Genomic DNA, 14,596 nt, shown 5'->3' on the forward strand with positions numbered 1-14,596 from the left:
ACAGAAAGAACTAATACCTTTGACAGTTTAAATACTTCATTTTGGTTCACACTTTCATCCTACAAAAGTTCATAGAGTTTTTATGATAATAAACCAGTTCCAAATAAGATACAAGACGGAGTATTTTGTGTCACTATATGTACTCTGCAGTTTTGTATAAGATTAGGAGGAGGAAGAAGAAGGCAGAAAAAGTAAGGGTGACGAGAGTGGGTTGAGAACAGAATTACTTAATCAGTGGGGCTCTGACTGGTGAATAAAGCTGTCGGAGCAACAGTGATCTTTCCAGTTGGTGACCACTAAACTATTTTTACATGGCTCATACATCAGGAAGGATGGTGGTTATTTGGAACACCTTAAACACAATGATAGAGAATCATTTATTTTTATCAACATTTGCCTAAAGTTTTGTAGTGCATCTGTCTCAATCCTTGCATAAAAGAGTGTACAGACACAAATATCTTGATATTAATTCACTTTCACATGTAAATAAACAATATGAGCACCAGTACTTTCCATTTGTTAGTCTTGTCTGCATATTCACAATATTCAAACTACATGGCAAGAAAGTGTTAGAAGAAAAATTAGCACTTTCTGCATAACAACTCCATCACAACAGAGCAGTGTCCACTAGTTGTTCACTCAGTTCCAACACAACAAGAGTGCCTTCCTTGTGTCTGTGTTGCTCTAGCAGCAAAGCCTCAAATTAAATTACAAGTACCAGCACACTACTTAAAAGTTCAAATGTTGTGCAACGTGCAATGACGGTATGTTCACACAGGCAGGGCCAGCATACCCATCACAAATGGTGTGTTGCATAAAACAAATAGCAAAATTGTAAAGGATTTTAGAAGAATATAATTTTTGCTCTTATAAGGAGAATTTACAAAGTTGAATGTCCCTGAAATGCTAAGCCTGTGTGGCAGATAGAACTTGACATAATTTGGGTTCAGATCTAACTCCTGTATATTATTTTAACCTGTTACAATTTCTATGTCTGGGGATACAGCCCACCATCATAACAATATAGTTGCATAGGTTGCCTACACACAAGAGCTCAAAGACCACAACAACAAGAGCCCAAACAACATGTATCCATAATATAATATCATGTAGTTTATTGAGAAAGGTTCAAGGCACTACCGATGTGACTCAGGGTGATCATCTCACCAGCATCATTCCTACGAGGTGCAGCTAGTACAGACCTACGTGCTTCTGCCATGATCGTGTAGTCCACAAACCAATTCATCTGCCAGCTGGTACTTAAAAGTCATTGCGTTGCCCATATCAGGCAGCTTAAGTCAGCTTGCCAATTGGGTAATGTTGTTACCATAGCTATGTGACACCACCACCAGTCTTCATCCTTGCTAAGCTGACACTTGGTCTCTTGACGCTCAGCCTCCAGGGTGTTGGTATCTCGACTTTTTGGGCTTGGAGACTGATGTCTTACCTAGTGACCCTTAAGACAGACTTCTTCAGATACTCACTGAACTTGGCATTCTAAGTGAACTATTTAACCAATGCTTATCGAAAGGAAGTCTTTAACTGAGGCAATTACATTGACTGCTAGACTATTTTGTGTTCTTGTTAATTAATGCTCCATGATGGACAAGAGTGAATTTATGTTGTTACTAATAAACCTATCATTTATTATCTATCTGCATGTAAGTTCTTTCACATGTAGCCTGGCACACACAGGCTCTTCAACCGGAGATGTGGTTTTTGTGAATTTAGACTGAACTCTTGTGCTGTCCACAGGGCAGGCAGTGCTTTTCCCACCTATGTGGCGTGCTCACATCAGGTTTCCATTTCCCTACGTCCAGAGCTACCACAGACGTGACTACACAAGTACATGCAGCAAGCACAGGAATTGATGTTGGAGCAGATGGCAACCATAGCCATGTAACCTGAGGTTTCCAACTGATCGTCTTTAATCAACTCCATGGTGAAGGGCTTCAGGGCATTGCCAACACCATTCCCAGCATTCCACAGGCACGCAGAACCATGGGACAATCATGTCACCCACCTATAAGAGCATTTCATTGCTCATGGAATCTCAGGTGATACCCAGTTTAGTATCCCCACCAGTAGACATCACAACAGAGGCTGACCAACTGCCATGGGTAGCGCAGTGGGATTGTGCGCAAACCTGCCACTGAGGGCACACGTGACACATTGTATGGGAAGCTCCCCAGGCAGAGGTGTTTAGCTGCCAATGGCACTACACTGTTTGGGCCAAAGCTTACTTTGAGTGTGACCACTGCTCTATTTTCTGCGCCATTCCTGCCACTCACAATGCCGTTTGCCAGTTTTGATGAGTCAATGGAAAGGTGGGAGAATTACCTGCACTGGTTCTCGCTCCACTACCAGGTAAAACGTACTGTTGATTCAGTTGACAAGACTGTGTTGTTGGTGTCATTTAGCAGTGTAAATTTATATGAAGTTGTCCAAAATTTGAAGCCTGAGAAACTTTCCTTTGGTGAGCTTTGTCAGTTGCTTATGCAGTATTTTGGCCATTAAACCCATGTGATGGCAGTGTGACTGCAGTTTAATCAGCACTACAAGTGTCCTGGGCACTCATATGTGGCCTAAACTACCGATCTGGAGGACCTTTCCACAAGTGTTGTTTTAGAGTGTCATGAATGTGCTACCTCTTATGCAGACTTCCTAATTCAGGACGTCATTGTCTGGTTCGTCCCTGATCATGAGGTTCAGAGTAGGGCATTGACCTTGGCCAACGCTATTTAGCCAACATTGCCCAAATTGCGGACTCACACTTTGGGCTCAAAACATTTTCCGTTTGTAGCTTCAAGATCATTGACGAATTCCTCAGCATTGCTTTCTTTCCACTCGTTGGGCAAGCCAACAGTCTTGCCCGAGTTATTTGTTGCAGGTCCACTGCGAATGTCTGCACATGGAGGCCGTTGTGTAGGGTATGCCAATGGGTAAGTCATATGGCAACTGTGTGACAGTCGATGGGCTATGAGACAGTCATCACACACCTTTATGTTTTCACTGGATTCTGGAGCTGCCTCCTATGGTTTCCATATTCTCTTGGCATATTTTGCTGATGTTGGTGATGGATAAGTGGTTGGTCGAATTTCAGGTAGACACAGGAGCAACCGCCAGACTAATTAACTTAGAAATGTACAGGCTCTTGGGGCACCCGGAGTTATAATGGCCACTCCATCAGGTTGTGTCTTATAGTAAACAGTGAATTCCTTTTCAAGGGCCACTCTCCATCTCCACACATTATAAAAATGTGGAATTGCAACCTATCTTGTTGGTGGTCAACTCACCACTGGTGCAAACTACCTTTGGGCTCAAAACATTTTCCGATTGTAGCTTCGAGATCATTGACGAAGTGCATTTAGTGTCTCAATCTGTTCCTTTTCACGATTTGGACTCATTACGACAGCCCACTGTTTGAGAACACCGTGGGCTGAGCAGAAAATTTCAAGGCACATGTGTCTCTTAAGCCATTTATGATACCCAAATTTTGTCATACTCATCCCGTTCACTATGTGTGACATGGTGAAGACTGAGTTGAAATGTTGGCAGGATCTGAGCCTCATTTTTAGTCAGTGGACCATCCCTATGGTGGTGATTCAGAAGCCCAACCACTCCATGCACCTTTGCAACAATTTAAACAGACTGTCAACGTGCATTGTGCTGCAGGTTTGTATCCCACTCAGCGACGGAGAAGGCTGAAGATGTTAAGGTGAATTGGGGGGGGGGGGGGGGGGGGCAGTATAGTAGTTTTCCTTTATTCACTTGTGCGATGCTTAGCTGCAGTTGCCATTGGCTACTGTTTCCTTTCTTGGACTTTCCTTGTTCTCACCCCCCACCCTCTTTGGGTTTTAACAGCTTAATAACTTGCCTTTTGGGATCTTGTCTGCAGCAGGAATTTACAACAATATTTGAAGCAGTTGACACAGGACATTCCCTATTGTGTCAATTGTCTTTATGACAATGCCTGTGTCATGGGCCCCATTTGGGAGGAGCATTTACGAAACCCTCAGTCAGTTTTACAATGCCTCCTGGAGAAGGCCTCCGTTGAAAGCTGGAGAAGTGCAGTTTTTTCTTCCCACAAGTGCATTTTTTGGATCATGTGCTTAGTAAAGATTGTCTTGTCCCCAAAAATGACCACATTATGTCCTCTGTCACTCTACCGATGCGCAAGAACCTAAAGGAGCCCCAGTCTTTTTAGGGTAAGATTTCAAATTATGCTCAGCTCAATCCCGAAGTCGCACACATCTGCCAGCCTCTTCAGTGGCTTCACCAAAGAGTGTTAAGCTTGTCTGGTCTGCGGACGGTCAATGTGCTTTTCAGTCTCTCAAGCAGTGTTTGTTCTCTGCTCCCTGTCTGCCAAATAGACCTTTAACCGTGGCCTGTGACACGTCTCAGTATGGCATTGGTGCCATACTGTCCTATTGGAACTTGGATGGCACAGAACAGTCTATCACTTAGGAATCAAAGACACTTTCCACTGAGCGCTGTAAATATTCACAGGTGGAAATGGAGGTGCTAGCTACTATTTTTTATGGGACGAGGTTCTTCCTTATCATGGGCCACAAGCCATTGCTTTCCTTATTTGGCCCTCATGCCAAGCTGACAGGCAGGATTGCCCACTAGTTGCAGCAGTTGGCCCCGTTTCTCAGTAACTATTGTTATGACATTTGTTACTGCTCCCCCTCCCCCTGCCTGCCAATGTGAAGCCCATGGAGTTTGATACACCCTTCTCCTCCTATTCCCTTTCGCCCTCGTCGATGGATGTGGTATTGTCTCCACTGCTGCTGGTGAAGCCTCTGTGTCTTTCTAGCGGAGCCAGAACTGTCTAGTTCTCCATGGGCATTTCCAGTTCTGTGCCAGAGGTTGTAGCCCGAACCTGGTGATTTTTGGCCCTACATGGCCTTTTGTTTGGGAGTGAGGAATTTAGTATCCCTGCCTGCACGCACCACAATGGAAGCAGATGAGCTGGTATGGGTTGCACAGAGGGATAGTGTGGAAACCTGACAAGGAGGATGCACATGACACATGGTATGGGTAGACCGACTGGCAGAAGTGTTTATCTGTGGGTGGCACAGCAGGATGGACAGACCAGCGCTTATTCTGTGTTCGACCACTGCGCACTTCACCTAACATATCACACATGTTGTGCCAAGTGCTTGGCGATTAGCTATCCACATCCCGAGTTCTTCCATGCTACTCTCTACACAGGTTTGGATTTTCTACTTCCCGTAAATCAACTCGCATGGCGAAGTCATTTCCATCTCACAGGGTTCTGCTCCCTCACTAGTGTCAAGGTACCAGCGGCTTGTGATGTACCCCGCACTGACTGTTGTGACGCATCACTGCCATGTCTCTGCAAATTCTACACACAGCAACACATTTTTCTGTTGGCTTATGCGCTCCAAAGAAAAGTGCATACAGTCATATCTCTAACTGCTGGTTAGGGATATGATTCTAGCTCACACCTCAGATGAGGGGCTCCGGAATGACTTTGAGCTGAATGACCCATGTTTAGTAACTTCCCTCTCACTCATTTGGGTTTTCAAGCAGTCAGTCTCTTCCTCAGTGGCTTCCAAGACCCGTCATACATATTTGCCACACACCACACATGCAAAATCGAAGCTTCATCCTTCCCTCCAAACCTACCAGTTCCACCAGTCAAGTCTCCTTCTAGGAAGGACATCACAGGTAACTGACACAACCAGTAGTTACTGCCATACAGCATGTCTTCCCTCACACATTGGTGTCACCAATGCTACTTTCACCACACAAAGTGCAAAGCCTGTGGATAAACTGGACATAAGGCAGAGAACTGACAGTCCATACTTAAAATGAATGCCAGGACTGGACCCATTGGACTGACTTGGGCAAAGCAGTCGGCGTTGGGCTATGGCAGTAGACGACTGGTGCGAGTGCCTTTGCTAACAACACGACATTGCCTGCAGTGCCTCTCCCGGGCTTGTGACCATATCACTTGGACTCGAAAACCATGGCTGGGTGGTGGCCTACTGGACTATCAAGTAATTTTCTGCACTGTGTCATGTGTATCCATTGTTACAATCTGTGATAGTCAATGAAGGTCCCTATTAACATGGTGTGGTCCATGAAGATTGATTGCGCTAGTAATAATTTTCCATATATCTATGTGTACACACAGTACATTCCGAGATTACGGTATGTTAAAAGACCAAAGCCTAAGTGACATCAGAATTGAATGTCACACATGTCAATCACCCACAGTATGGTTGCAATCAAATGCAATATCACATCTTGCCTATCTAGAGCTTGATTGTGGTGCTTGCACTCAGTCAATATGATACTGCACTGTTGCATTTGTGTGACAAGAGCATGACCACTTCAACAAAGTTAAATCTAATTCAAATGCTCAAGAGTGTAAATAAATATCATGTAAACTATATGAGTAGGAACGCACACGAAGAAAAGAACATTTAGGCAAGGAGCAGTATGTGAACAAAACAGTTAGTCTACACCTATAATCCAATTGCAAAAACCAAAAATATCGATAAAGAAAACTAGCAACTTAGCTTTGTGGGTGTACGCCCCCCCCCCCCCCCCCCCCCCCACACACACACACACACACACACTCACATTCTGCAATTAGGGTGAGAAATTTAGTAAGTGTGGAGAGGTTATAATCAACAGAATAATTCCTTTCCATATAATATTGTGTGTGTCCTGCTTCTGATTTTGTGGGGAGGTATGTCTTGTTCTCCTCTTCTGCTACTGATAAAGGAGACTTCTTTTCACATACTTTCAGCACTTTTGTCTCCCCACTAGTGACAGTCATCTGACAGAAACAAAATATAACAGCACCAAAAGGAAATCGTGCAACCACATTTCATGAAATGATGCTGACTTAAGGTAGGTTTCAGATATGCTTTAGTATGTTCCAATAACAATCAAACTGTGGCTGAGAAAAATTGAGAAGTAAGGAAAATTACTCTCATGTAACACTGTTATTGAGGTGTTACATTTCTCTGGCACAAGAAATGTTTCAAACTGCATTTTATTTGCTTATAATGATATCCTAAAACTTTTTGTCTGACTCATTCCATGATTGTGCTTGGTAAAATATTAGCTTTTTTGAGACTGACTAACCTCACACATGTTATTGTCCCTTTCGCCTTTACAGTTGCTTGGATCCGCATCAGAGCAAGGATGATTGCATCTCCAGAATATGGACACACCTGTATTCAAATAAAGCATGCAATAATATTTTGAAAAGACAAATAAATTAATCTACAACATACAACAGCAATTTACTGCTAAATAAATTTCATACTGAATAAATGGGAAATAATTTTTCTTTTTGTATTGAAACAGATATTCCAGAGTGTAGACTGAAATGGTACTGAAATATCACAGTTCCTACTTAGGTTTCTAGTATGCAATCTTTAATTAATATATTGACAAGAATTGAAATCTCTACACCCATAGAAAGACATCTGCTGAAGAATGAATGAAAGAAAGAAAGAAGATTATAAGTTAATATTTTCTCAATGAGGAGGCCACAAGAGACACAGCAATAACTTTGATTTGGAAGGTAATGGGACATGTTCTTTTCAAAGAAAGTAAATAGCATTAGCCATAAGTTATTTGAGAAACCATGGAAAATCTTCCTGTGCCAGACAAATTCGAGCCTTAAGCCTTCCAAAGAGGAGTTCACTATACCAATCTACATGTTTTAGGTGCTGTGTTCTTGGCACACTAGCATTATTGGGGGCTGACTCCACATAGGGATCCTTTTTCCACTCCTGAGTCTTGCACGAAAAACTTATACATGCATTAAATGCTCACTGCTTTTAGACAGTTTTGAGGAGAGCTACACTGTTGGCATGCACAAAGCCAGACAATTGGTAAATTGTGTGTAGCTTTATATGAACTGTGCAGCTATCACTGTTTGCAGCCAAAGACACAGTTATGCTTACTGTGCCCGAGTACTTCCACAGAACAAAGATATACAACTTCACTGAATAGTTGTACCCTATGAACACAAATACATAAGTCTCTTGGACCCTGAAATGTTCCCATCAATGTTGCAATACATTTATACAGTCCTATGCTGTGTTCATCACAATGCAGATTTGGTGAGGTGCACACAAGGATGCATATTGTCTGGAAAATCCTAGCATCTCTGACCACTTAAAAGATACAAGCATCACATCCTGGAACCTTGTACTCCTCAAATAATACACTCTGAACTACAAGAAAATTTACGGAGATAATGCCCACACAACCAGGAATGAAATTACCAGATTGCAATATTTACTACAGTGTGGTCTCCACACACGAGATCCTCTCCTCTCCATTTTACCCTCATGCTCTCAACAGATTATGGCATACAATGAAACTGCAGGGATGGTGACGCACTGCCATCTCTGACAAAATCAATATGAAGAACTGCCAAAGAAGTAGGTGGTGGTAATACAACACTTCAGCACTAATATGCAAATGCCACAATGAGGCTATAAGAAACTATGGTTTTGGAGCTTGTTAGTTACAGCTGCTAATACCCTCTAAGATTTCTTATGAGCACTAAGACAGCACTGCAATATGTTGCCAGAAGTTCTCGAGTTCCATTTTCTTCCTTTCAAAATTTACAATCAGAAATATTTTTAATAACTCACAATACCACGGACAGAAGAATATCACTGATCTAAAAAGAGACTTCTCTGGACAGGAAGTGAAAATATAGCTTTATGTATTAGAAAGGAACAATTAATTCATATTAAGGTGAGAACAAACCACTTTAAATAGTTTTAAAGCCAAATAATTTTTTCCCCATGAAGATACAAGTACAACAGTGCACTTTTTATTTATCTTCAGACTTTTATAGTAATATTTCCACCTTCACCAGGTGCCTTATGCTTAATTTACAACTATTCTTCCATGAGACCATTAGTAAGCAAGACAAAGTCAATAAATAGTTCTACAGAGAAATATCCTCCTGTGTAATACTTTTCTTTTATGTCCAGGTAAGGAAAATAAAACCATTTTTGACCACGCATTTGAATAATGCTGACTTCTTCGATACTTCATTTTGGCAAGCATTTGGAAATACACCTTAATTCATTCAGTCACGAAGTTATTAGGAATATTATTGCAACTGTGAAAAAACAATCTATTTTTATTTAAAGTGAATTTAAGGAACGAGAAAAGGCTTATAGAAGCTATACAGCACACATGGAACCATCATGTAGATGACTGATGAATACTTGTGTAGTGTGCTATTGTGTTTACATTGTTAAGCATAAATATCAAATTCCACACCAGGCGAAACAAGGATTTTGAGTGGGGAGAGTGGCATGGGAAGAGGGTAAGGGAAACAGAAAAATTATCCAACATTAATATATTCCTTTCAAGAAAATATCATGGGGCAGCCAAGTTTGACATCACTACTGAAACAGTACATTAACAAGTTTTGAGCTGAAAGTCTGTATGTGAGGCACAGCTGTACATACTGGTTGTAGAAAATATTCCTGCATCTTGATTCATCACAAAACAGCAGAACAAGATGCCGTTTATACAGTTTTAGTGAGAAGAATACAAGAGTATGGTGCATATTATGTCACATATTTGATCTTTATTTGTAAAGAACATAGGAAAAGTAATGATATAAAATTACTTGCATTCCTTACTGCATCATATGAATTGATCAATACATGCTGTTTCCTTGAGGACACCTACAGACATTTGATTCAAACTCTATAAATACTTGTAGGGTAGATGTGACTACGAGATAAATAACAGAAAACAGGAAGAAGAAAACAAGAAATGCAGAGTAAATTTAAGAACAAGACAATTGCGCGATATGTAAGGTGGGTTACCAGCTTCATGGGAGCTCATCATGGTAAAAGCTTCCACATAGTGAAGAGCAAAATACATCAGTAACAGCAACACACACATTAATAGGGGACACTATTAAATAAAAAATTAGAACAGCTAAAAAAATCCACATATCTTATAAAAAAAGTAGAACAGTTTAAAAATCCACATATCTTCTCATTGCAAATTGTTACATTCACAATTGTAAATACATATAGAGACCTGCATTGCTTTAGGATGGGAGTAAGGACCTTGATGAAAGAAATACTAGCCCTTTACATATGGTTTTGATTTACATACTGGGAAGCTAGAACAAAAATAATAATGTTTCTGTTTTGTTTAGTAGGTCCAAACTGTCCTTAAAAAGTTTGCAAGACTGGAGTTTTTACATATTATTTCAGTCTATAACTGAAAATTAATTTTCCATTCGGCCACTAAATTTGACTTATCTTTGTCTTGTTATGCTATTGCTGCAATTTCATTTTAGTAATGCACTACATTTCACAGAAACTAGAGCATCATTAGAAATAATATTATTTTTGTTCTAGCTTTCCAGTACGTAAATTAAAACCATATGTAAAAGGCTGCTATTGCTTTCCGAGACACCATTTACATATTATTCCAGAATGCAAAGTCCAGCAGAATCACATACAACAAAAATTGCAGGAATCAAACATCTCTAACATGAAACCACACCAAATCACAAAAGGCTTCAAGCTCAATATGCCAACTAGCACTCACAGTCACTCAAGCTCTAAGCTCTACTACCATGTCTCGCAAAGAGAAATTCAATAGAGAAACCGCAAATAACTTTGTCGTCGTGAGTTGTTCATCAGTGAAATAAATATTTGGAATTCCTCCATAAATTTTAGTCCCATTATCTCTTCAGTGTTTGTAGTAGTGATACTTAATAAGTCACTAGCTTCCTTTATGACAAGCTGTTCCAGCTAGTGGGCAGCCAGACAGCTAATAATGTTGCCACACCATAACCTACATGAAAGTTTTGCACCAGCCACACGCACGAGGGCAGGATTGGACGAGTGGTTCACACACTGAACAGTGTAATAGGGCCGACTGGTGGGTGCTTTATACCAGCTGCACCTGGCTACAAGTGAGCTGAGGGGCACTTGGCCATGTCCATGCCCTACAGTGTAGTGCTGGAACAGCCTATTCATACACCTAGTGCACTGAACTTCTGCAACTCCCACTAGCTATTTGGCTTTTGGAGCACCATTTAAGCTGGTGAGTAACAACAAATGAATCTCTTGTGTAATCACAAGTATCATTAATGCGTATTATAAGTGCCAAATCTCTGTAACTGTAATAAATTAGATTGCAGCAAATATCCCACTTATATTGAAATCCCTGCTACATGACCTGAAAGGTGATGATTTATTACAATCAACTACCAACAAGACAACAATGTAGTTGCAATTTAACTGCCAACAGGCTTTATCTGCAGAGAGAACAATGTCATCTTTGTATGAACTGTAGAGAGAATTAACTCAAAATGGCCAGTGCAGTGGATAGCTCAAAAGCACTGAGGTGTCTGACTAATTTACTGAGTCATTTCATGGAATAATTAAAATTTAGGGTTGGGGTTGGGTTGTTTTTGGGGAAGAGACCAGACAGCGAGGTCATCAGTCTCATCGGATTAGGGAGGAATGGGGAAGGAAGTTGGCCATGCCCTCTGAAAGGAACCATTCCGACATTTTCCTGGAGCGATTTAGGGAAATCGCGGAAAACCTAAATCAGGATGGCCGGATGTGTGAATGAACAGTCATTCTCCCAAATTAAAATTTAGGCTATAATAAACAAACACATTTGACTTGTACATAGAGGTTGTGTAGGCAACACTAGGGCATCTCATAGTGGCCAATGAATTGAGATTTGTAAACTAAATTTAAAAGATGAAGTGGAGACAGGTATGAGAGATACTGTAATCCAGACCAGTTATTATATCATCATGTAGTTGAAAATATCCTATTATTTAACACATCAATTAAAAGGAGTCAAATGACAAACCAGAGTACCAGGCTTGATAAGTTAGAAATATGATACTAAAGAGAGCCATCACAAACATTCTCACCACATGGTGAACTACCGAAGTTAGTGACACAAATGAACATCTGAGCATACAAAAATACCATGAATTCTAGAACAGAAATCATCAAAGAGAAATCAATACCTGTTAAGTAAATGATGAAGAGAAACCAAGATTTATGTGTATACCTAGACACTCTCTACATAAGCCATTTCAGTCTCATTGTCAAGATATGAAAACGAAATCACTAACCTTACTAATGAATATTGTATTTAGCTAACAAGGGAAAAGGAAAGGATGACAAATCTCTGATGCATAACAAATGAAATTGAGGTAAAATTATAAATTATTTATTTAAGGAAGAACTGAGTCAACTATGGGTACAGAAGTTGCTACATTACACATGCACCTCTATTCGCCACACATCACAGGGCATACAAACACTGTCATTGTAGGTGATAAACATAGTATAAGGTTTCCAGGACTGATGTATCATGCCACATGGTGGAACATGCCAACAGATCATCATGGCACATGTGCTGTTCTCTCTCTACTGCAAAGGAGAACAGGAACCCTCAGATCATTAACATCTGCTCCTTCATCCATAGCAGGTTGTTCCAGCTTGAGCCTCATGCACAGGCAGCTAGGCACCTGTGTGCAGAGGTGGGCAAACCATTCACACGCAGGCTGTCTAGCAGCTGGAACATAAACTATACAATAATAGGCCTCAGCCGAGAGCACATGGGCAGGGGGTGGGGAAACATCTTGCACACGTGACATAAGGAAAAACTGTTGTGCAATAGGGCTGTCTGTTGGGTAGTCTATACTACTAGCACCCCATGGGGCAACACTGGAATAGCCTGATCTACAGAACTTCACAAGCAACTTGTGCCTTCACCAACACAAAACATCGCACCACCACCTTGGAATTTTTCATTGTGATTTCAGGAAACTCAGTGAATATAAGGATGCTTGTATACTCTTCCTTCCTTCCCCCTTATGGTGACCCTACTGGGGTCTGGGATAATACTATTTGAGAGGTATACATCTTGGACCCAGTACCCAGGAAGTTGTGGGTAGCAGTGGATCAAGATTTTTGGTACCTTGTAGTGTCCTTGCCAAGATATACTTCCTCAGCCATCAGTACTATTAACCAGGTGCAAGTAATTTTGTTGATCAAGAGTAAATTCATACTACACAAGACACAAAGCATTGCATGTATCATATCATAGTATTGTAAATTTCCTGTTAGCTGATTGTTTAGTAACTTTGTCACAGGGACAACCCGTATTTGATACCTGGTACCGTCAAGATTTTTCCTAAAGTGAGGGTACTGGAATAAATGGCACATGGACTGCTGAGAGTAACTGAGGAATAACATAATTAAACAGATGCATCTCTAGTTTGATAAAGCTGATACTAATGTTTGGGAGTACAGTATGTTAACCATATGTGATTTCATATTGATGTTCAGTTATTGTATCAGCAGAGGATAGCACAGCCAACAGTTGATAGTATGTCACACCATGGAGCCTGACTGCTGAATACCTACATTACATCACAGTATCATTTTTTTTTTTGCATTCTACATTCATCTGCCAATTACGTGTGAGAGGAACAACTGTCAGCATGGAATCTTCCAATGAAACTTTCAATCACTAAATTTGCAAGTTCATTGTCATAAGTCATGGCTGTCCATAGATACCACTTACGACTGATTCCATTGACTACTAATCAATTGCTAGGCACAGGAAAAAAATTTTATTTTATGACCAATTTTGGTGTTAGTTGCTTACTTTTGTCTTGTTTCATAGTTTTTCGATGTTATATTGAAAATAAAAAATCGCCTACCAATTATATTTATTGGTGTCACAGATAACATTTATTCATATTACTCAAAAACATGAAATAATTCGTTAAACCCGATAAATACAATCAATTAAAGAAAAAAATGATTCTGTGACCATAAACTGTTGAAACTGTTTCGTAAACAAAGCACTGTCATAACTTGGAAGTTCTCTTCTGGGACATTATACCAGCAATCAATCAGTGCTAAGTCTAGTGTAAAAACAGCTGCCAGGATCTATTTTTGAAGATGGAAGAAAAACTGCCTTCAGTACAATAGTTTGCTACAATCAACGACAATGTCTGAAAGCTTACCAATTATTTCTAACTTATGTATGTTTACGCTGGACCTGCCAGGTTAGCCAAGAGCGCTAATGCACTGCTGCGCTGCTTCCTGGACTCGGGTAAGCGCGCTGACCCTGAATCGAATCCACCCGGCAGATTAACGATGTGGCCCGGTGCGCCGGTCAGCCTGGATGTGGTTTTTAGGTGGTTTCCCACATCCCACTAGGTGAATACTGGGCTGGTCCGCACATACCACCTCAGTTACATGACTCACAGATATATGAAACACTTTTGCACTATTTTATGGTTTACACTAGATGCAGACAGCTGGGGTACACTGATTCAGCCCCGGTGGGGGGGCGGGGGCGGGGTGGAGGGGGGGGGGGTGGTGTACGGGTTGAAAACATGAAGGGCATCTGGCCACCCCTTCAATTAACCCTGCCAAACCCGATAGTAACCATGTCGACCCAGTGAAAACTGCACGACACAGGCACACGTAAAAGAAGAAAAGATTTACGTGTATGCTGACCACTCAATGCCTCCACTATATACTACACTCACTCCATT

General features: G+C 40.9%; 1 protein-coding gene across 1 annotated transcript in view; it reads right to left on the reverse strand.

Annotated features, from left to right (window-relative positions):
- The window catches only part of LOC126298520 (uncharacterized), a 128,525-nt gene that overhangs the window by 35,234 nt on the left and 78,695 nt on the right, over positions 1–14,596 (reverse strand). The window contains exon 9 of the mRNA XM_049989878.1: positions 7,129–7,217. Coding sequence (XP_049845835.1) covers positions 7,129–7,217 — 89 coding nt within the window. The remainder of the gene's footprint in view (positions 1–7,128; positions 7,218–14,596) is intronic.

This window comes from Schistocerca gregaria, chromosome X (assembly GCF_023897955.1).
Source record: "Schistocerca gregaria isolate iqSchGreg1 chromosome X, iqSchGreg1.2, whole genome shotgun sequence".
NCBI lineage: Eukaryota > Metazoa > Arthropoda > Insecta > Orthoptera > Acrididae > Schistocerca > Schistocerca gregaria.